Source organism: Petaurus breviceps, unplaced genomic scaffold (assembly GCF_028583685.1).
Source record: "Petaurus breviceps papuanus isolate PSGF00001 unplaced genomic scaffold, PetGlider_PUasm1.0 175, whole genome shotgun sequence".
In the NCBI taxonomy this organism is placed as follows: domain Eukaryota; kingdom Metazoa; phylum Chordata; class Mammalia; order Diprotodontia; family Petauridae; genus Petaurus; species Petaurus breviceps.
This window is the reverse complement of record NW_027185764.1, coordinates 17510886-17535892: the sequence shown is the minus strand read 5'-3', so window position 1 is coordinate 17535892 and position 25007 is coordinate 17510886. Positions and strand designations below refer to the sequence as shown.

Below are 25007 nucleotides of genomic sequence, written 5' to 3'. Positions count from 1 at the left end.
TGAAGGACAGTGCTGTTGTTGCAGGGGTCTGGGAGCCTTTCTGTTGGTTCAGAAGCACTGAAGAAGGATTTTCTTGTTGTATGTTTACAGAAATCCTGGGAGAGGGCTTTGCTAATGTGTTCAGGGGTTCTAGGACTGTTCTACAGACAGAGGATAAATTCATGAAGGGACTGGCAATGTATCTTATGGCCTTGCTAAGCCTTGTCTCTCCAGGAACTATGTATCTTATGGCCTTGCTAAGCCTTGTCTCTCCAGGAACTAAGATTGCTGAGAACTTGCCTCGTGTCAAGATGAAGAAAAGACCTCCATTTGGGTATTAAGTGCTGTGTTTAAACTTGATGTAACTCTGGGGTAGATTCAATTGTGATCCAGGGGTGGGGAACTTTTGACCTTTTTGTGTTCTATGGTTGAGCAAATGAATGTATTTTACTTATGTTTGGAAACTAATCTCCATTTGAGAAGAGGGGCTTTGTGGTGGACTTAATTAAGGTATAGCCTAGGGGTGGAGAAGTATTTGGAACAGAGACTTTGTAATTGATTGAATGATTGGAAAGTCCTGGGGTGGGGTAGGCCTTGGAGATTATTTAATCACACTTAGTAAATGCTGTATTTTGAATGATGTCATGTTTTGATCTTCTCTGTTCTGGGTTTGTTACTGAATAAAATAGAGAGCACCTATGCTGGTATTTCGAACCTGGGAAGTTGCCTTTGCTTGGTATTACATTACAGACATCCAGAGAGTACGAAGTGGTTGGTCTGGACCACTGACCAAAATGGAGACTCTGGGAGGAAGTCACCAATGGGAGAAGACAGCTGGAGCTATGAGCAGAGAAACATGGGAGGTCTGAGACCTTTCTGAAAATGGAGTTTCTGACCATAACTAACCAAGGGAGAAGAAAGCCTCAGGGGGAGAGAGAAGTGAAAGGTAAGTTGTTATTATCATTACCTGGAACAAAAGACTAAGAATCAGTGACCATGAATTTTAGCTAGCTGACTGACTCTAGGTTGATGTTTTCTCTCCTTTTATTAGAAATGGAGGATCACAGACAGAAAAACAATTGAAATAGCAAGTTGCTGAGGATAACAAAATAAATCACAAATCGAATTCTTATTTCTTAATTCCCCACTTAGGATTCAGGTTTCTGGACCAGTGGTTTTCCAGCTGTTTCTGTCTCAAAAAAGAAAAATACCTTTGAAAAATCAAAACAATACTATTCTAGTGCAAACATACATGCTAGACAGTATCTTGGGGAGGTCTATGGGTTGCCAGGGCCAATCCTAGGGGGTACAGGTGAGGTACAGGACAAATCACAGCCAATATCAAATGTCTTTCATATCACAAGTATCTGGAAAAATCTCTTCTTTGCGGGGTAAGTGGTGGTTTCTGTACCACCTACCCCTGATGCCCTCTTTTGTATAACTTGCTACTTGATTCCAACTGAATTCCTATGAGATTAGATTTAGCTTCCTGGTGGGTAGTCACCCTGATGATTAAAGAAATAAACACATTAAGAAATTAGATCTCCAGTTGAAAAACATCAATATAATCCACACTTTCTGCACAGAACTGTCTCAGCTGGCCATTTTCCAAAGCCATGGATGTGGATACCAGCTGAAGGCACCAGAGCCAAGGGGATCTGAATGTGCCTCCAGAAGGGGTGAGGATCATTCTATAAAGGCAGGGCCTTTGGTTCTCTCCACCTCCAGATGCCACTGTGCAGGGAAAGCTAATTGAAGGAAGATGACCTCATACAAGGTTTTGCTGCAGGATTTGACTGTCTCATCTTTAGTCTATGGGGCACTGGGCTTGATGGCTATCTTTTATTTGATAACTTTGTTTGAGAGATACAAGAAAAAGTTGCCTCCTGGACCCTTTCCCATGCCTCTCATAGGCAACCTGAATTTGGTGGATCTGAACCAGCAGTATATATCCCTGACAGAGGTAGGGTTTTGCAGTTGTAAGGGGGAGGTGGTAGTGGTACATTGATCAATGAGGGCATAGTCCTAAGTGTGCATGTTTGTGAGTTGGCGAGTTAGCTTCTGTACCTTCAATATGTTTCTGGGCCCATGCCTTTTGGGGCAGGTGGGCTGATATTCTCATATACCCTGGGTATAAAACAGAATAGAGAAGGCTAAGGTCAAACATACAATGGGAGTCCAGAAAAGATTCACTCATGGTCAAGAAACATCTGCTTTCAAAAGATACAGGTAATTAATATGCTCTTGGTGGATTTGTAAACTGATCCAATAGTTCTGGAGAGTAATTTGGAACTATGCTCAAAAGGCAATCAAACTGTGCATACCCTTTGATCCAGCAATACCACTACTAGGTCTGCATCCCAAAGGGATCAGAGAAAAAGGAAAATGACCAGTATGTACGAAAATATTTATATCAGCTCTTTTTATGGTGGCCAAGAATTGGAAACTGAGGGGATGTCCATCAATTGGGGAATGGCTGAATAAGTTGTGATACATGATTGTGAATACTACTGTTCTATAAGAAATAATGAGCAGGATGGTTTCGGGAAAACTTGGGAAGACATACATGAACTGATATAAAATGAAGTGAGCAGAGCCAGGAGATCTTTATACATAGCAACAGCAATATTGTACAATGATCAATATTGTGCAATGAATGAGTTAGCTATCCTCAGCAATATGATACAAGATAATTACAAAGAATTATAATGAAAAATACTATCCAACTCCAGAGAAAAAACTGATGGAGTCGGAATGCAGATTGAAGCATCTTTTTTTAAACTTTTTTCCTTTTCTTTTTTGCCTGTGTTCTCTTTTGCAATGTGGCTAACATGAAAATATGTTTTGCATGACTGCATGTGTATAATGTATAGTGCTTGCTTACTAAAGGAAGGGAAAGGGATAGAATTTGGAACTTAATGATAAAAATTGAATGTTAAAAATTGTTTTTACATGTAATTGAGAAAAAATAAAATGAAAACATACTTTTAAACATATGGCATAGAGAATTAAAGCAGGATATAACTCTATAGTACAGGCAATTAACAATAGTTAAGAAATATTGATTCAAAAAGGATACAGGGTATAGAGAGTTTTTCCTAGCTATGAGTTTTTATACATTTTGCCTGCCCAGCAAACTACAGCAGTAGTTGATGCTAAAACTAAGATCAAATTACTTATATTCAAAATTAGTTAAACTAATTGGGCAAGACTGGAATCAGAACTAAGTTCCTTGTCCTTCCAGGGAAGGTCCCTTTTCACTGCATGGTTAGGAGGCTTATGCTTAACTTGCCATGGATCCTTTGAGCTTAGAGAAACTTCTTCAACTGGAACTTTTTGGATTCAGAACCTCATTTTATCTTATCTTATTATTTTTTTTTTTTGCAGATAGTGTTGTGTTTTTTTATTTTACCTCTTCTCCCTGCTGCTAATAGAAATGAGGGTCAAAAAAAGTCATTCCTTCAATTGGTTTTCTAGATTTCTAAGGACTTTGTTCATGTGCCAGGTTATTTCTTTGCTTGATAGTCTCCTGGAGGATGGCGATAAAGGGAGGAGAGAGAGGAAGGAACGCTAGAAAACACAGAACAGTTCCCTTGGTATATGGACGGTAAATATTTTATATATATAATTATATATATATATATATATATATATATATAATATAGAGAGTGGACTAATTAACAAAAGGCATGAATAGGTGGATGGTAAAAAGGAGTTATGATGACCTATAAAAAATCAAGTCTAGGAGCAGCTAGGTGATACAGTGGATAGAGCACCAGCCCTGGAGTCAGGAGGACCTGAGTTCAAATCTGAATCCTCAGACATTTGACACTTACTAGCTTGTGTGATCCTGGGTAAGTCACTTAACCCTGATTGCCCCTCAAAATCAAAACATAAAAATAATTAAGTCTAAAATGAATGAATCTTGTTGATATATAAAAAAATTCAGATGCAGAACACAAGTTCAGAAGCATTACTTGGAGCCAGAATATACTTGAAATGGGCTCTTAAAAAGATGATTGTCTCATGCTTTTTCTTGTCTACTCCAACCCTAATTCCTCTTATCATCTATAGGCATGGGGATAATATGGAAGGCGAGAAACCTAGAAACCAATAAAGGACAAGATATGGGTGGATTCCAGAGCCCTTAGAGTTCAGAGGAACAAAAAGGTTGAGATGCTTTATGTTTAGTTATCTTTAGGGTAGGAGCTAAGCCTCATCGCCCCCACCCCCCAAAAAAAAGGATCTGGGAGGGAAGACCCTTAGGGTTTCTGGCCAAAGGAGAAACAATTGCTAGATTTTAGCTTGAAAAGGCCAAGGTGGGGGGGAGGGGGCAGCTAGGTGACTCAGTGAATGGAGCAATGGCTCTAGAGTCAAGAAGACCTGAGTTCAAATGTGGGCTCAGATACTTGACACACTTACTAGCTGTGTGACCTTGGGCAAGTCACTTAACCCCAATTGCCTTGTCTTCCCCCCCTCTCCCCATACCCAAAAAAGAAAAGGCCAAGGTCTCCCACTGTACCCTGGACCATCTCCAGTTTTACTGATCTATATCTGGCCACTGTACCCAGATGGCTCCAGAGGAGAAAGTGAGGCTGGTGACTTTGCACATCCTGCCTCACTTAAGTCCAATTCACCTGCATGTCATAGCATCACCTCCCTGATGTCATGGTCCTCTTCAAGAACGAAGGACAAACAGCAGCAACAGTAGGAGCCAAGCAGAACTCTAACTAGGAATTTTTGTGCCAGGATATGAGTTGAGGGTAAAGGCGGCAAGCTCACTTGGGGTAGGGACACTGAGTTTCTATGCTGCAGCACTTCTGGCTATTACCATAGGAGGAACAGACAGATGTAGTTGGGACACTGAAGAAGCATGAAGTAGGACAATGTTGTCAACCTGTAGGATAGGGCCAGGTAGGGAGGAATTCACGTGGTATGTGTGTGTGATGTAGAAATCACGTTCAAAACAATGTAGTCAGCACATTCTAATTTTCAGTGCCCTTGGATAAAACCCCAGTCACCTTGCCCTGTTTAAAGCTCTGGGGCCCAGGGTTATATCCCTAGGTGGGCATAAGGTCAAGGCAAATCAGTTTTGAATTTCAGAAGGACATTTTTCATGTCCCTTTGGGGCTGGGCTCAACTTTAGGCAGAGTCAGTCACAGTCTGCAACAGTGCGATCAGAGAAACTTTAGGAAGTGTCCCTTACCAAAAACCTTATCCCCACAGGTTTACTGTAGAAGCCTGAAATTCTCCTGCTAGTGATTCTGTTCCTTTGGAAACTGAATTATGCTCCACTATTCCATCCTAAAAATGCAAATATTTCTGGAAAAATAACACATTAAGCCATTATCTGCTACTGATGACTTAGTTCAAATCAATTCATGGAGATTTCCAAAGAGCCTGTTTTCATGGCAGACAAGGTGAAGATCAGATCATTGGGACACTATTTTTTTTTTTCATTTCAATTCAACATATATTTATTGAGTATATTCCATGTGTCAGATACTGACTTGGACAAAGGCAAAATGGAATATTTACCACATAAACAATTTTCTTTTCCTCTTAAGATTGTTTTATTTTTTGAATTAACAAGCATTTATTTTCTCTTCTTCCCATGGCCCCCACTGGGGGAAAAACCAACCAAACCTCTTGTAAAAAATATACATAGTCAAAGAAACAAATTCCCACATTGGTTATGTCCAAAAATGTATTTCTCATTCATATCTTGAATCTATAACCTCTTTATCAGAGGGTGTAAGTAATATGCTTTATCAATGGTCCTTGAAATCACGGTTGGTCATTGTATTGATTAGAGTTCTTGTATCTTTCAAGGTTGTCTTTTTTTTTGTTGTTTTTGCCTTTTGGAGGGCAATTGGGGTTAAGTAACTTGCCAAGGTTACGTGGCTAGTTTTTTGTGTGTTGGTGTTAAGTGTCTGAGGCTGGAACCGAACTCAGGTCCTCCTGACTCCGGGGCCGGAGCTTTACTCACTGCACCACCTAGCCGCCCCTCAAGGTTGTCTTTACAATGCCATCATTGTCTAAGTCATTCTTTGGTTCTTCTCTCTTCACCCTGCATCAGCTCATACAAGTCTTCTTAGGTTTCTCCAAAACCATTCCTTCATTTCTTACAGCATGATGGTATTCCATGATATTAATATAGCCCAATTCATTCAGTCATTCCCCAACTGATAGGCATCTTTTAATTTTCTAGTTCTTTGATACTTAAAAAAGAGCTGCCATAACACTTTGCACATGTATACCCACATAAATATTTATGTGTACCTTTCCTCTTTCATTGTTTTCTTTGTGTAGATTCCTGGTAAGTGCTACCATTGGGTCAAAAGGTTTAATGACTTTTAGGGCATCGTTCCAAATCGCTTTCCACAATAGCCATATCAGTTCACAGCTGCAACAGTGCCTTAATACATATTAATTCCTAAAACCTCTCAAACATTTCTTTTCCTTTTTTTGGTCATATTTGTCAATCTGATTGGTATGACATGGAAACTCACACTTAAATCAAAATGAGCATTTCTCTACTTACTAGTGGTTTGAAGCAGGGTTCTTTTTTATGTATGGTTAGTAATAGTTCAGATGTCTTCCTCTGAGAACTCCCTATTCATATCCCTTGACCATTTGTCAATGCAAGAATGGCTCCTTTTCTGATCTATTTGAATCAATGCCTTACATATTTTAGAAACAGGACCTTTATCAGAGAAACTTGTTGAAAAGACTTTTTTCTATTGTGAAACTGTCTTACAAGACCATCCCTTAGGGGAAGCACTGGGGACAGGCTGTCTCAATACTAAAAATATCATTGGAAAAGGAGGTGGGAGGACAGCAAAAACCGCCATGAACTGTTCAGTTTTGTCTGTATACTCTCCTTGTTAATCTCTTTTTCTCCTCCATATACATTTTAGCTGTCCAAGACGTATGGGCAGGTGTTCACTATATACCTGGGTTCCAAGAAGAAAGTGATACTCGTAGGTTATGATACCATAAAGGAAGCCTTTTTAAACCATGGCGAAGAGTTTGTAAGCAGGCCGGAAATCCCGATATTTCAAAAGATAGGGGAAGGACATGGTAATTCAATTTCTTTTTTTTCCTTCCATATTCTGGGTCCTTTCCAAAGGAAACCACTTTTTCATATACATACATATGTGAATATATATATGTGTGTATGCATGGGGAAAGAGAGAGCGAGAGAAATAGAGAGTGAGAGAGAGAATGAGAGAGGCAGAGAGAGCAAGAGAGAGGAGAGACAGAGAGAGCAAGAGAGAGGAGAGACAGAGAGAGCAAGAGAGAGGAGAGACAGAGAGAGCAAAAGAGAGAGAGAGAGAGAGAGAGAGAATTTTACTGCCTTATTAAAGGTTCCCCAGCTCACTTACTTGTGGGACTTTCAGAAAATTTCCTCACTTTTTCTGTGCTTCAAATTTCTCAAAATATAGAATCTTAGAACCATTGAATTCTTTGGCTGAAAGGAATCTCAGAGGTCACCTAGACCAACTCTTAATTGTACCATAACCCATGAAATCTCCCTATGGATCCATAGGCTATGGAGATTCACTGTTTACAAACTGGTTTCTTCATAATAGCCTCCTGAGATAATAATATATTATTACTGTCATTTAAAAATTAGGAAAGTGATGTTCAGAAAAATTAAGTGACTTTTCCACAGTCACATACCTAATGAGTGGAGGGATGACATTTAACCTCGGGTTAAGTGAGAGTTCTGTCATTGGGCCATGAGTCTCTCTTAAGTCTCTGATGGTGAAGGGCACATTTTATCATGACTACAAGATCTTTCCATTGTGAATTCCACTTGCAATAATGTCATGATCACTTAGAGCTGGGAGGAAACTCAGAGATCATCCAACTCCTTCATTTCATAAGGGAGGAAATCTGGGGAGAAAGGGAGAGAAGGGGAGTGCCTTAGTTAAGGTCTCAAAGCTAAGGCTAGGATAGAGCTCCTCTAACTCACAGTCTTGTATTCTCTCCATTATGCTACTCTATTTCCCTTTCTAATTTGCACCTCCCAGCTTCCCCTGTCGCCCTCCACAATTTATACCCTCTCCCACCCTAATTCCTATTCCCCCACAATGAATCAAGACTCCCTGAGTTGGGTTCCATCGATAGAAATGCCTTCTAGAAGCCTAGATCATATAAGCAATTGGGGTTTATTAAGCATTGAGACTGAATCAGGGGGTGCATTTGGGGACATAATTCTACCTCTTAGTTATACTTTTTCATTAGGTATTGTTTTTAGTAATGGAGAAACATGGAAAATAATGAGAAGGTTTGCTTTACATAATCTCCGTGATTTTGGAATGGGAAAAAAACTCATAGAAGTCAAGATTCAAGATGAAGTACACTACCTTATTACGAAATTTGGATCTCACAAAGGTTAGTACTGGGGGCTCTGATGATGAAATGAATGGCAAGTATAAATTGGACAAATGAGCCAGGTAGCACCAGGTTTCCCTCAATATCAAACTCAACTCCCAAATGATAGCACTTCTTTTTCTAGGATCAAGAGTTTCTGCCACATAGGGATGCCCTCCACCAACACAGATCATAGCTTTTTATGCGGCCTTTTCAAGCTGTGGTTAGAAGAAAAGTCTTCCCATCCTGTCCAGTCTCCTGGTAACTTAACTAGGATGGTCCTTGGATCACACAACCAGAGTACGTTGCTGAGCAAATTCTCAGAACCTTTCCAGGTGTCGGTGGGACCATCCTAGAATTGTCCCCTGCTGTCATCATCTTGGAGAACGCAACATCATCTACACACTACAATGAGGAACTGGAATAAGTCATTATTAAGAAGCAGATAGATTGGGGAGGCTAGGTGATGCCTATTTTCTAACATGCTCTATTCACAATAGAGCACCAGCTCTGGAGTCATGAGGACCTGAGTTCAAATCTGGTCTCAGACACTTAACATAAAAATCTAGCCATGTGACCCTGGCAAGTCACTTAACCCCAATTGCCCTACCTTCCCCCTTCCAAAAGAGGCAGATAGGTGGAATATTAGATAGAGTGCTAGGCCTGGGATCAGGAAGTCCTGAGTTCAAATTTGACCTCAGACACTAGTTATGTGATTTTGGGCAAATTACTTAACCTCAGTTTCCTCAATTGAAAAGTGGGATTAACAATAGCATCTGCCTCCCAGGGTTTTTGTGAGAATCAAATGAGATAATATTTATAATAGGCACATAATAGGTAACCTATAAATGTTAGCTGTTATTATTGAGACAATTCCTTACCTTTATAAAGCACTTGACTCTGCTCAAAATGGTTTCACATGCTTTTCATTTGATGCTCACAATAATCCTGGTATGCCAGGTTATTATCTAGAACATATGAGACAAGTACTTGAAGAGGTATGAGAGAGTTCCTATGGATGGAGGACAAGTGCCCTGGCATGAAGCCACTGTGGCCATGAAAACAGACGAGGAAGCATTCCCAGGAGGGTGCCATTGGTTGGTGTACTCTGAATTCTCCATCCTTGGAGTAAGGTCCCGCTATCTCCATGCTAGTTATGATTCGTTATCATACTCATTTTACAGATAAGGAAACTGAGATTCAGTTAATTGATTTACCCAAAGTAATATCAGTAAGTATCAGAGATGGAACCTGGGTCCTTTGTCTCCGAATTCACTGTTTTCTTACCATGCCTTGCTGCGTCTCTAATAATAAAAATCAGGATTTAAGATATGCCAGAATGACAATAAAAATCCCATATGTGACCTGTGCTGCCAAGACTCAGACTTCGGTCTCTTGCTGACTATAGCCAGCTGAGCTAAGAGTCTGGGAACTGGGGGCAATTAGGTGGCACAGTGAATAGAGCACTGGCCCTGGAGTTCAAATCTGACCTCAGACACTTAACACTTACTAGCTATGTGACCTTGGGCAAGTCACTTAACTCTAATTGCTCTTTCTTCCCCCCTCCAAAAAAGACCAAAAACAAACAAAAAAGAGCCTGGGAACTGAGGCAATGCTAGGGGAGAATCTTCTTGTATAGTTAAGATTGGTGTCTGGGAAGATTCTTTGGACCTATATGTGGAGGTTAGGTCATAGGATCATAGTTCCAGAATTAGAGGAGATCTAAGAGAACAGCATTCCCAATACTCATTTTAGCAATAAGGAAATGGAAACTCATGGTAGGTGAGTGACTCATCCAAGGTCAAAAAGGTAGAAAGTGCCAGAAGTGGGATAGAAGTATTCAACTTGCAGCCCTGGATGACAAGGGACCCGCAGAATCCCCAGTGACTCCCAAACCACATTAAAATATGATTGGGAAATGTTTAGCAAAGTAAGTAGAAATATAATCCAACATGTAATGTTAATGTGTGGTTTTCTAAGTCAATATATGGCCTCTTGGGGATCAAACTCACATTTGTCTGTTTGTGAGTTTGACATTACTGAGTCCAATCCTCTCATTTTGCAGAAGAGGAAATTGAAGCCCAGAGAGAGAAAGTGACTTGCCCAAGGTCATAGATTTAGTGAGAGGCAAGGCCAGGACTCAAACCTAGGTCCTCTGATTCTCAGTTCAAAGGGGCTTAGAGGATATTTGGCAAATAATTATACTATTCTATTGAAATATTGTAAAAGTCAGTGGTCATGAAAACACATGTGGATAAATTAATAAACTGATACACTGTCTTTCACAATATTACAATAAGTATAGCAAATCAAGGAAATTCTCTGTCAGACCCTTACCTCTATTGTTTATATTAATATTGGCCTCTTAGAGTCTGATTGCTGTCCCCAGTGCTTGGTTCATCCCTTAATCCTGGTACTGACCTAGCACAACTATGACCCCACTGGAAAAGGAAATTCATTGAGATCTTCATGGCCATGAAGACATAATCACATACATTATCCCAAGCCTGGACAGACTGTGTCACAATTGTGTGCCACTGGGGGCAGTAGTGGCAAAGGGGTAGAAATCAGTGAAAATTCCTCCCTAGTTTTGGAGAAACCATTTTTTCACCCCTTAGTGGGGTGTAAATAATTCATCACTTCTGACCACATGGACTGGAGGTTCACATGATGGATGTGCTAGAGTGGGGACTGGTTGCCACCAACATCCCTTCCAGCTCTCAGATTTTGTGACTTCATTCTTCCAATCATGGCATCTCTGTTCTTCTCTTTAATGCTTTGGGATGCAGGTAAACCCTTCGATACATCCATCATCTTGAAGCACGCTAGTTCAAATATCATCTGCTCCATTCTTTTTGGCAACAGATATGAATATGATGATTCTGAATTTCAGTATTTGTTGAAGCTCTTGGATGAGAATATCAAACTCAGTGGTTCTGCCATGGTGGAGGTAATTTTGTGTTGCCTTTCATCCTTTTCTCCTCGCTGTTCTTGTCTGATACTCAGTTTCCTTACTGTCCGATCACTGTAACTCATGTAGAGTGCTCTTATGGGATTCCAGGAAAGGCACCATGATTCAGAGGGAAGAGTGCTGGACTTGGAGTCTGAAGGGACTTGAGGCTAAATCCTCCTTCTGACTTATTAGCCTTAGGACCAGGAAAGCCACGTAACCTCTGTTTGCTGATATGTGAATTGAGAATAATACCTGCAATGGTAGCTAGGTGGTGCTGCGAATAGAGTACCAGGTCTGGAGTCAGGACTCTTCTCCATGAGTTCAAATCTGGCCTCAGACACTTACTTACTAGCTGTGTGACCCTGGACAAGTCCCTTAACCCTATTTGCCTCAATTGAGGGGGTGGAGCCAAGATGGCAGAGTAGAAGGATGACCTATTTGCCTCAATTTCCTCACTGTAAAATGAGCTGGAGAAGGACATGGCCAATGGCAAATCTTTGCCGGTATCTTTGCCGGGAAAACTCCAAATGGTGTCACAAAGAGTCGGACATGATGGGACAACAACAGCAACATAATAATGAGATAAGATGATTTAGCTTTTTTCAGGATGAACAATTCTCCACATACCCCAATGATTTGTGTATTTCATGTATTCCTCAATGTTGATTAGGAGAGTCCCTGCTAGCACTGGTTCATATTGATGTTCAGAAATGTTTTTGTGTGGCAAATTGGGAAAAAAACAGGGACAGACAATTTTGGACTCTAGAGCCTTGGTGTGGGGCTGAGGGGGTAGGAGAACTGGTGTGAGAGAAGCGGGAACAAAAAGAGAATTAAGGAAAGGGGTAGAGATGAAGTAAATATACCTTGAGACATAGTATAACAATCGTAAAGTTTAGGGAGAGATATGTGTTTGTGGGGAAATATTAATGACTGATAAGTCCTTTAAAACAGACTTTATCTCAGTTGAACCTCTTAATTATGTGAAGTGGGTAATAGCTATTATTCTGATTTTTCAGATAAGGAAACCAGGAGTCAGAGGAGTTAGGTCTTGGCTTGTGCTTCTCATATCTCTCAGAGCTGAGATTGAGCACAGGTGTACTTGACTCAAACCCAGTGCTCTGTTAGCTGCACCATTTTGCTTCTCAACTACCTCTGGGTATTGCGAAAACTGACTTGACTTTCTCTTCAACCCGAATCTGAAAGTTGTTTTTGGAGAGCCATCCAGAAAAGACATTTTATATCTAGGGTGAGAGAGTTCTGGTTGGCCTTTAGCTACCAATGGGTAGAAGGTGTGTGTGTGTGTGTGTGTGTGTGTGTGTGTGTGTGTGTGTACTAGAGTTCTTGCACACACTCCAAACACCATTCTACAATCCATTTAGAGCCTTGACCAGTTAATTAAGCAAATCAAGTTTCTCTCTTGACTAAGTTTTGTCCATGGAGCAAAACTCCTCCCACCAATAGACCTTGTCAATCTATCTCCCATTATACTGGTTCCCCATCTAGTCTCACCATGGTACATGCAACTAATTGCCCCTATTAGCTCCTCCTGAACCCTTATCTCTATTCTAGTTGGTTATTCTCTCCAGATCCACTCCTCCCATCATCCTTTCCATGCATGTTTACAAATTATTACTATATTCTCAACAACTTTTCAGCTAGAATTCATTCTTCCTCCTTGCTATTTAACCAAAACCTGGCTTTCCTCGGAGGTTACCCTCTGTCTTGGGCAGTTAGGTGGCACAGTGGATAGAGCAGAGAGCTTGGAGTCAGGAAGACCTGATTTCAAATCCAGCCTCAGTCACTAACTAGCTGTGTGACCCTGGGCAAGTCATTTTACTCTGTTTACCTCAGTTTCCTCATCTATAAAATGATCTGGAGAAGGAGATGGAAAACCAGTTGCCAAGAAAATGACTGAACAGTCATAAACACCACCATATTTCTTGCAACTCTCTACTTCCTTCTCCCTTACAACTCACAAGGACCAAAAGAGGGGAATTAGCATGATCCTTGCTTTTCCCTGCTTTGTTGCTGTTGTTCAGTTGTTTTGTCTGACTCTTTGTGACCCCATTTTGTTTTTTTTAATAGTATTTTATTTTTTCCCAATTACATGTAAAGATTTTCTTTTTTTTTAATGAGATTCTGAGTTCCAAATTTTTCTCCCTCTGTCCCCTCCCCTCTCCTCAAGACAGCAAGCAATATGATATAGGTTACACACATGCAAACATGTAAAACATACTTTCACATTAGTCACATTGTGAAAGAAGAAAGAACAAAAGGGAAAAACTGTGGGAAAAAAAGTGAAAACAGCATGCTTCAATCTGCATTCAGACTCCATAGTTCTTTCTTGGGATGTGGATGCATCATTTTCCATCATGACTCCTTTGTAATTGTCTTGGATCATTGTATTGCTGAGAAAAGCTAAGTCAGTCAGAGCTGATCATCACACAATGCTGCTGTTACTGTGTACAATGTCGTTCTGGTTCTGTTTACTTCACTCAGCACCAATTCATGTAAATCTTCCCAGTTTTTTTTTCTGAAATCTGCTTGCTCATAATTTCTTATAGTACAATAGCATCCATTATATTCATATACCACTTATTCAACCATTCCCTAATTGATGGGCAGTCCTTCAATTTTCATTTCTCGGCCACCACAAAAAGAGCTGTTATACATATTTTTGTACATGTGGGTCCTTTTCCTTTTTTTATGATCTCTTTGGGAGATAGACCTAGTAGTGGTATTGCTGGATTAAAGGGAATGCACAGTTTTATAGCCCTTTGGGCATAGTTCCAAATTGCTCTCCAGAATGGTTAGATCAGTTCACAACTCTACCAACAATGCATTAGTGTCCATTTGGAGTTTTCTTGGCAAAGATACTGGAGTGATTTGCCATTTCCTTCTCTAAATCTTTTTACAGACAAGGAAACAACACAAACAGAATCAAATGACTTACCTAGGGTCACACAGCTTGTAAGTGCCTGAGGCCAGATTTGAACCCAAGTTTTCCTGACTTTCCAGTGCACAAATTAGGGAAGAGTAAAAGGAGTAAAACAAGTCAACATATAAGTGAGTCTTACAGTTTATGCAATATTCCATACCTATCGTTCCCCACCTCTGTAAAGAAGGGAGGGAAGTATATTTTTGTCTTTATCTAGGGTCAGATCTTATCATTATAACTACACAATGGTTTTCTGCTTTTTTTTGTTCTTTCCTTTACACTGTTGTAGTCACAGTGTGTAGCATTTTCCTGATCCTGCTTACTTTCTGCTGCTTTGTAGCATATATATCTTCCCATGCTTCTCTGAATTCTTCATATTCATCTTTCTTTTTGGTGAATTAAATCTCATTATGTTAATGTACCTTAATATTTTGAGCCATTCCTCAATTGATGGGCAGGTATTGTGTTTTCTTTCTTTTTGTGTCCCTAGTGCTTTAATATAATGCCTGGCACACAGTAGGAGCTTAATAAATGTTTATTGAATGAATGAATAGATGGATGAATCTACTTTTTTCCTAGTTCTTTGCTACCACAAAAAGTTCTGTTATAATTATTTTTATGTACATGGGGGCTTTTTTTTTGGTCTTTGACATACTTGAAGTAAATCCTTAGAAGTAGGACCATTAAGTCAAAAGGTATGACTGTTTAGTCACTTTTTAGCCTAATTTCCCATTGCTTTCCAAGTAGTTATATTAGTTCATAGATCAATCAAGAACATTTTAGTCTGGTCTTTCTAATTTTACAAATAAGGATAATGAGACTCATAGAGGTTATATTATTTACTCCAGTTCACACAAGTGATACATAGCGCATGGAGATTTGAACCCAAGTCTTTTGACTCCAAATTCCATGATTTTTCCATTGTATCACACTGCAAGAAGCTTTAAAAGGTGTTTGTTGAAATGAAATGATGGCATGGTGGCATACACCTGTAACCTCAGCTACCAGGGAAGCTAAAGCTGCTGGATCTCTCTCTTTTTTTCTTTTTGGAGGGGGGAGAGCAGGGCAATTGGGGTTAAGTGACTTGCCCAAGGTCACACAGCTAGTAAGTGTTAAGTGTCTGAGACCGGATTTCAACTCAAGCCCTCCTGACTCCAGGCTGGTGCTCAATTCACTGTGCCACCTAGCAACCCTGATGCTGGATCTCTTGAGTTTATGAATTTTGTGCTGCAGTGGGCAATGTGGATGGGGTATGGGCACTACGCCTGGCATCAATATGATGAGTCTCCGGGAACAAAGTGGCCACCAGGTTGCACACCAACCTAGATCAGAAATGAAGCAGGTCAAAATTTCCATAGAGCTATGAATAGTCTCAGTACTTTCAGCCTAGACGGGATGGGGAGACCCAGTCTTAAAGAGAAGAGAGAAAAGAAATAGACTGAAATAGGACAGTGTAATAGCATTTATATAATACTTTAAGGTTTGCAAAGAGCTTTGTGAACATTATCTCGTTTTATTCTCACAACACCCCTTTGTTGTCATTCTGTTGTTTCAGCGATGACTTATCTTTGTGACCTCATGTGGGGTTTTCTTGGCAAAGATACTGGAGTGGTTTGCCATTTCCTTCTCCAGCTCATTTTACAAATGAGGGAATGGAAGTAGATGGGGTTAAATGACTTGCTCAGGGTCACACAGCTAAGTATCTGAGGCTGGATTTGAACTTAGAATGATGGGTTTTCCTGACTCCAGACCCGTCATTCTAGTCATTGCACCCTCTAGCTGCCCATCACAACACTCCTAGTAGGCTATTATTATCTTCATTTTACAGGTGAGGAAGATGAAGCATAATATTAATTGGAGGAATAAGCAGATGTTAGATAGCTAAAGATAGAAGGATCTAGGTTGTGAAGGGGCTGAATGCAGTATATACTTACAATGTAACTGTGATATTCCTACCTGCATGGTTCTGGTGGGCAGCTGGGTGGCCCTGCCCAACCCACTTTAACGTAGTTAATATGGTGGTCAACATTTTATTCCAGTTTTTCTTCTATTTGTAGGGATATTTCTTAACTAAAAGAATATCTGAAATTGTTGCTAGGAGCAACCTGGAAAAGCAGGTTGTTTAAAAAATGTTAAGGTCAGTTTCAATATGCAAATTAAGTTGAAATTAACTGAGTTAAGTTTTTTTCCAGTGAGAAATTGCCTGAGATGAGAGAGAAGGGTATTATTCAATTCATCTCCTAGAGAAAAATCTCCCACTGTTGGGGGAATGTTAGAGGATTAGGTAACCAGAAGCACTGTCCCAAAAGGACTATGTATTTATGTAGTCCTTTGTCATTTAAAAAATAAATTTATTTTTATATGATTTATAATCCTTTTTATTCCTTAGACCCCTTGAAAACAAACACATATACACAGACACACACATACAACCCTAAAAACAAAATTTCATCATAAACATGCATTGTTGTTCAGTTGTGTCTGATTTTTTGTGACCCCATTTGGGGTTTTCTTGGCAGAGACACTGGAGTGGTTTACCATTTCCTTCTCCAGTTCATTTTACAGGTGAGGAAACTGAGGCAAACAAAGTTAAGTGACTTGCCCAGGGTCACATGGTTAGTTTCAGAGGTGGGATTTGATCTAGGGTCTTCCTGACTCCAGGCATGGTACTCTATCCACTGTGCCACCTTGCAGCCCTGATAAAGATGTACATAATCTAGTAAAGTAAACTCCTATATTGGCCAGACCCCAAAATGTATGTCTCTCTCTCTCTCTCTGACTTCGAAGCCCCTCACCTCTATGACAGGAGTAAATGATGCATACACATGGTTTCTTAAAGAGAAATAGGCACATTTAAATGAGAGGCAGCAAAGAGTGGTGAAGACAACTCCAGACTGAAAGTTGGGAGTCTTGTGCTGTTGAAAGTGCTGGTTCTGCTACTTCTACTAGCTGGATTTCTAGTCAGAAGACCTGAGTTCAAGTCTCACCTCTACCCCCATGTAACTTTGAGCAAGTCACTTAAACTTTCTGGGCCTCAGTTTCCTCATCTGTAAAATGAAGGGGTTGATCTAGATAATTTCTATAGTTTTACATAACTCTAAATCTGTGATCTACTTATAAAGGTTTTATCATTGTTTTTCTTCCTACTCTAAGGGGAAAGGAATGATAATAATAAATAGCATTTATATAGTACCTACTATGTGCCAGACAGTGTGCTAAAAACTTTATAAAAATTATCTGATTTTTAACCTTACAATGACCCTGGGAGTTAAGTGATATTATTGCCATTTTACAGATGAAGAAACTAAGGAAAACAGGATTAAGTGACTTGCCCAGGGTCACACAGTTGCTAAGTATCTGAGGTCAGATTTGAACTCAGGTCTTCCAGATTCCAGACCCAGTTCTCCATCCACTGTACCACTTAGCCATGGGTGATATGTGTGTGTGTGTGTGTGTGTGTGTGTGTATTGTTTTATTCTAAATAAACTCAAAGTTGTTTTGAAGGGGAAAAAAAAAGAGTGATCAAAGCTCAGTGACCCTGGTTTGCTGACTCCCTTAGGCACCAATGCTAGCTTTTGCAACCTAAGCAAACCCTTTGTGAAGAGGAAACATATTACAGTGGGTAGAGTACTGGAGCTAAAATCAAGTAGATCTGGGTTCAAATCCTGCCTTTGATGCTTGGCTCTGTGACCCTGGGCAAGTTGGTTGGCTTCTCTAAGCTTCTGTTTCCTTATCTGTACTGGGAGAGATGTAGTACCTCTCACCTCATAGGGTTGTTGTGAGATCAATGAACACATACATGTAAAATGCTTTACAAACTGTAAAATGCCAAATCCATACAAGCTCTTTTTATTCTAGCACATTATTGCCAGCCTCGAAGGCTTGGAGAACAGTCTGATGCTAACAGAAAGATGGTGACTAGAAAGAGAGGTTGTCTGGGGATCTGTAGATAACACCATCTCCCCTGGACCATCTGTGGGCCCTGTTTGGGACTTAAGGCTGGTGAGCATGAGAATATTAGATTGCCTTTAGAAGGTAAAGAAACCGAAGGAATAGAACAATAGATGACCCAAGAAATGCCCCAATTATCTTGGCATATGGAGCCATCAGAAGGATGGGCATCGATACTGCCAGGAACAACTGCTACCTTTGAGGCAGGATGGCACCTGGCTAATTGAGTGTATGTATGGAAGGTACCTATGACTCTATAGCCAAATGTTATGTGGTTATGTACCTTTGAGGCACCAGGTGGCGCCATAGTGCGCAGAGTGCCAGACCTGAGGTCTGGAAGACTCAGTCTCCCTGAATTCAAATTTGACCTCAGACACTTCCTAGCTGTGTGACCCTGCGCAAGTCACTTAACTCTGACTCAGTTTCTTCATCTGCAAAATGAGTTGGAGAAGGAAATGGAAAACCAGGATATCTTTGCCAAGAAAACCCTAAATGGAGTCACAAAGTGTTGAACACAACTAAAATTTCTCAACCACAATAGTACCTCTATATGATTAATACATTTGGTCTACTTTGGGTAATTAATATTTGCTGTTGTATAGTATATACTTGCATAGTTTACTGTACACCATCCTACTGTGTCATGTGGAAAAATACGTACTTTGCATATCATGAGGTAATGTGCTTGTGAATTTGCTCTAATATGCAAGTACTAGAATTTCTTTAACTTGGGAGATAATATAGAAGGCATGTGAGGCATCATAGAGTTAGTGCTGGAAGACACCTTAGAGATCATTGAGACCAACTTCCTTATTGTACAGATCAGGAAACTGAGGCCCTCGAGAGGGTAAGTGACATAAGCGAAGGTCACACAGATTATAAGGGACAGAACCATAATTTTACCCAGGCTCTCTAACTTCCAAACAATGGCTCTGGGTTTTTCTTCCTTTTCACCACCCTTTGGAAGAGAAAGGTGTTGTTGATTGGAGGGAAACCAGCTGCATTTCCCAGATTGCCATGGACACAAGGTGCATAGGAGAAAGCGGATTGCTAGCACTGAGTAGAGACTTCTGGGAGCAAGAAGGCAAGGTCTGGCCACTGGGGAACAGTGTCTGAAAGTAATGGCAGCTGCTGATTGAGGTGTTGTTGGGTCAGTGCCAGATGCAGGATCTCTGGAAGTTGCTGTAATATGTTTGGACTGTACAGATGTTCTAGGCCTGGAAAATGCAGACCAGGCCTTTGGAAATGCAGTGAAGCAAGACTCAAGACTCTAATGGGAAACCAGAGGCAGGAAGGGACTCTGTGATGGTCCTCAATGGAGAAGCTCCCACTCCTCCCACTTAGTAGTGATTTCTTTATTGATATTGTGAGTCTGTTCCTTGCTTCAGGACTTGGGTCCCAGTTTTATTGATGTCTCTTATCTGGTTTATGATATGTACCATAATAAAATGTCCCTAAGTAATCTTGGTTGCTTATGGTTGTCATGATAGTTAATATCCCCAGGAAAGAGCTCACATTAGCTGGATTCTGATTTTCCCAGATTTTTCTGGGTGAGGGTCAAAACATAAGCAATAACAGAATATTTCTTATTGAAAAGCTTCTGAGAACTCTCTGGTCCATGTGAGTCCAGATCTGTACTGGGCCACAGGCTACCCAACAAGAAGCTGCAGTACAGCCAGTGGTCACATCCTTGTAAGCCATTTCAGCAGATGGGCTAACCCTGGGTTGAAGGTAATTGATAGGCCTCAAAACCATCGGTGAGTTAGGAGGGCATCTTCGCCTGGTGGAATGGGTGGATGAGAACGATATATTTCAATGGCTATGAAGGTGGTAGAAGAAGCAGGTGCTGTGTAGGGCTTGGAGTACGGTCAGACATCAAAGATGCCAAGGTCATTCACTGTATCCTGGTCATCACCAATCATGCAGACTTTTGTGCTGCCCCTGGACTTTGATGACTCTGGAAGAGAGAGTGAGGCTGCCAATTTTGTGCAACTCTTCCTCACTTAACTCCAATTCATGGGTAAGTCAAGCCATTACCCTGTGAAGTCACTGATGCTCTTAGAAAACGAAAGATGACAACAGCACCCGATGATACAAGAGATGTCACAAGTCAGTTCATCATTTCTTACCAAAAGAGTGGTTTAAACAGGCAATGCTATGTAAGTGTAAAAAAAGAGAGAAATCCCAGGGCGGCCAGGTAGCACAGCGAGTAAGAGCACCAGCTCCAGTGTTGGGATGAACTGGGGATCGAATCCGGGCTCAGACACTTAGCACCCACCCAGAAATTCCTGGCCGTGTAACCTTGAGCAAGTTACTTAACCCCGATTGCTTTAAAAAAAAAAAAAGAAGAGAGAAATCCCTTTGGGTTGGGGATGGTCCATGTAAGCTTCCCATAGAAGAAGGTATTTGAGTGGTAGGATGGGTAAGATTTGCATTAATCAGTCCATCAATAAGCATTCACTAAATACCAACCACATACCAGGCACTGTGCTAGGCTTTGGAGAGGAATGAAATGGCCCCTGTTTTCAAGAGTTCACATCCTGGGGGACAGGGGTGGGAAGTGGGGAAGGGACAACACACCCACAGCTAAGTATACACAAAATATGGGATGTCTCAAAAGTCTTAATGGGTTTTAAAGCTTCAAGAGATTTAAATTTGCTAAGACACAATGCAGAAAATGGATGGAAGTTAATTTGTTTGAATGGTGGATATTAGTGGGAAGGCATTAGCAACCAGTCTGATTAGGAAAGATCTTATCTGGAAGGTGGTGTTTGAATGAGGATTTGAAGGAAACTGGAGATATGTGGGGAGAAGTGTGGTTTGTATTTCAGGAGGGGAAAGCCTCATGCTCCCAGGTGGGTAAGCAGCATGGGGGCATGATTAGAAATAGCAGATATACACCTTTGATAGGGCAACAGATTGTCTTGGAACAATAAAAGGTGTGCATCTGGGAAACTTGAATTCATGTAAACTTGAATACATACTTTGGAAAGCATATTTGAGTATGCCTAAGCATATTTTATCAGTCACTATCAAGGCCATCACTTCAAACACATATTGGTCTAATTAGATTCAAGTAAGCACTTTTTTAAAGAACATTAGTGGATATTTATTCTCAGTCCTTTCAAAAATGCTTTGTTAAATAAAAAAGAGCATTAATAAGGGCTTGTGTGTCTGGGTCCTGTAAGTGGAGGGCTGGAGGGGGTGGGGGGAGAGGAGAGAGATACATAATAAAATGTGTTAAGGTGGGACCGTGAGAATCATCAGCCCTTCTGTGAAGAGAAAATGTTTCATGCAAAAAATATAAGCAGGTTCCATTCTGTTCTCCCAGATGGAAGCTGTTACTCTATGGTAATCAGCATGTTTGCAATAACTACCTCTTTTCTCATTTTTTTCCTGCCTAGATATATAATTCCTATCCTTTTCTGGGATTCATGATTGGTGCCCACAAGACAATGCTACGGAATGTTCAGAAGATGAACAATTTCTTGGGCAAGCTCTTTGAGGAGCATGCCCTCCACCTTAATGTCAGTCATTTAACTGGCTTTGTGGATTCCTTTTTGTTAAAACAGAAACAGGTAAGCATGGTTTCTATGTTAACTGCAGAGTTGCTCCGGGACCCACCAGGACTTTGAGCTCTGTCAATTTTCTAGGAAAATTTTCATGCTGAGTTTTATAATGTTAACAGCAACAATAATAATAGCTTCCATTTATGTAGCAATTTAATGTTTTCAAAATACTATGCACACATTCAACAATTCCTGTGAGGTAGATGCTGTTGTTAACTGCATCTTACAGATAAAGAAACTGAGTTTTAGAGAAGTTAAATGATTTGCTCAAGTCACACAGCGAGCAAGTACCCAAGGCTGGAATTGGATCCAAGAGTTTTCACATGGTGATTACATGATCGCATGATTATGGAGTTATCATGGAATCTTTGAGTTAGAAGGGTTTTCCAGTTAGAGAACCAATCCCTTCTACAAAATTCTCGATAGCTAGCCATCCACCCTCAGTAACTAGGGAGCCCTCTATGTCCCAAGGCTTCCCATCCCATCTTTACACAGCTCTCAGCATTCAGAAATCCTTTTATTATTGCCTCCCTGTAATTTCCACTTATTCATTTAATCATTCAATTATTAATGAATGTTAGACACTATACCGTCTAGAGATACAAATTAGAACAGATACAAAGAGAGATACAAATAGAGTTTTTAGAGATACAAATAGAGTTGTTAGAGATATAGACAGACCCTCAAGGAGTACATTTTAATTACGTCTGAGAATCTTAAGATTCATTCATTCATTTATCTATCTGTCTATCTATTTGTCTTTTTGGAGGGGGGAAGGCAGAGAAATTGGGGTTACTTGCTTAAGGTCACACAGCTAGTAAGTGTTAAGTGTCTGAGGCTGGATTTGAACTCAGGTCCTCCTGACTCCAGGGCCGGCACTCTTTTCACTGTACCACCTAGATGCCCTAAGTCTTAGGATTTAGAGCTAGAAAATTCCATAGAACTCATCTTGTCCAATTCCTCACACTTCTATGGGTGTTTAAACTTTTCAAGTCATTGTCATATAGGTTATGTCATTTGACCCTCTTAAGAAACACACTTGATGGGCTCAATATTATTATCTCCATTTATCAGATAAGGAAACTGTTCTGATAGGCTGAGTTATTGACGCTTTTTGAGCCTGGATCCAGCAATCAGGAAGACTCCTTTTTCTGAGTTCAAATCTGGGTTCAGGCACTGACTGCCTAGATATATAATTCCTGTCCTTTTCTGAGATTTATGATTGGAGCCCACAAGATGTTGCTATAGGATGTTCAGAAGATTAATAATTTCTTGGGTAAGTTATTTGAGGAGCATAATCTCCATCTTAATGTCAGTCATTTAACTGGCTTTGTGGATTCTTTTTTTGTTAAAACAGCAGCAGGTAAGCATAGTTTCTATGTTACCTGCAGAGTCACTCCATGACCCTGGGCAAGTCACTTAACCCTGACTGCCTCAATTCCTTGCCTGTAAAATGGGCTGGAGAAGGAAATGCCAAACTAGTCTAGTATCTTTGCCAACTGGCAGGACTGAACAACAACAGCCTAGTGGAAACTGGGTGGTGCAGAGGATAGAGAACTGGACCTGGAGTTAGGAAGACTTAAGTTCAAATCCAGCCTCAGACATTTGCTAGCTGTGTGATCCTGAGAAAGTCTTGACTTCTGTCTGACTCTGTTTCCTCAGCTGTAAAATGGGGATAATAAAAGCATTTACCTCCTAGGGTTGTTGTAAAACCCAAATGAGAAAATATTTGTAGAGCACTTAGAACAGCACACAGCGAGTGTTTAATAAATGGCTGCTCCCTCTCTCTTCCCTTCTTCTTTCTAATACATCACTATTGCTTCTAAATATAATAGCACTAAGCCAAGACTTCTTGTCATAGAAATCTGTGGAATCTCTATTGTGAGCCTTCTACTAGGAATTTTCGTCCCTTGGTAGCAAGCCTAAAATCTATTTTCTGCTACTGGACCTCAGAGAAGTAGCCTCCATTTTCCTTATAGGTCAGAACCACATAATCAGAGGTATGCTGGAGCCAGCCCATAGGGGCTTGCAATCCATTTTCAGTGTGGGGACGGCTAGGTGGCACAGTGAATAGAGCACCAGCCCTGGATTCAGGAAGACCTGGGTTCGGATCTGGCCTCAGACACTTAACACACACCACACACACACACACACACACACACACACACACACACAAAACCTAGATGTGTGACCTTGGGCAAGTGACTTAACCCCAATTGCCCTCCAAAACAAACAAATAAAAAAACAAACAAAAAAAACCAATTTTCAGTGTGAGCGTTTACAAAATCGGCATTTAATTTATTGTTTTGTTGATTGTCTAGACTTAAGAAAGTGATGTAGAATGCATATTGATGTCTATTAACATTAAAAGTGTGTCCTGTGAACATTTACCGTCCCCTCCCCCCCTCCCGCCCCCTGCTGAAAGCTCATTGTTAAATATTTGCCAACAGAGCAACAGTGAACATGATATATGTGTTGTAGGAAACTCAAAATCCAAAGACTGAATTCCACAAGAAAAATTTACTCTTTGCCACACTGGATATTTTTAGTGCTGGGACGGAGACCACATCGACGACACTTTGCTGGGGCCTTCTTCTGATGATGAAATATCCTGAGGTTCAAAGTAAGAATCATTGAATGTTATGGCTAGAAAGAATCTTAAAATTTATCTAGTCAAACTCCCTCATTTGATAGATTGATCCATCAATAAGCAATCATTCACTCACTCAATTTGTGGCTTATTTATGTATTTCTAGAGGCCGGGTCTTTCTGTCTTGCCTAAGCTGTAAGTGCAGTGGCCATTCACAGACCTGATCTCAGTGTTAATCAGTATGGTAGCTTTAGTCTGCACCATTTTTCCAACTTGGGTTGTCCCTCCTTTGGCAGCTTGGTATCCCCCAAGTGCTAAGGGCTCACACTAATTGACTTCCTAGTGCTGCAGCTCAGAACTCCTGAGCTCAAGCAATCCACCAATCTCAGCAGCAGGGATTACAGCAGGTGTCACTAGACCCTATACGATAAATATTTTTAAAGTGCCTACAACATGCCAGGTATTGCACTGGACATTGAAATAAAACAATACAAATGAAACAATCCCTGACTTCCAGGATTTCGTGTTCTATTGGGGGTGGGGTGGGAAAGGATACACCACGTACATTTAAAAGCTTTTATAAAATATCAAATGATAGGGAAACTGAGACTCAGAGTGACCTATCTAAGGTCACAGAGTTCCTTA

At 40.5% G+C, this 25007-nt stretch overlaps 1 protein-coding gene across 1 annotated transcript in view; it reads left to right on the top strand.

Annotated features, from left to right (window-relative positions):
- The first annotated feature begins 1810 nt into the window (after window positions 1–1810).
- Window positions 1811–25007, top strand: part of LOC138158997 (cytochrome P450 2K1-like) — a 36585-nt gene continuing 13388 nt past the window's right edge. Inside the window, exons 1-6 of the mRNA XM_069085352.1 lie at window positions 1811–1942; window positions 6900–7062; window positions 8233–8382; window positions 11151–11311; window positions 21608–21781; window positions 24254–24395. Coding sequence (XP_068941453.1) covers window positions 1811–1942; window positions 6900–7062; window positions 8233–8382; window positions 11151–11311; window positions 21608–21781; window positions 24254–24395 — 922 coding nt within the window. The remainder of the gene's footprint in view (window positions 1943–6899; window positions 7063–8232; window positions 8383–11150; window positions 11312–21607; window positions 21782–24253; window positions 24396–25007) is intronic.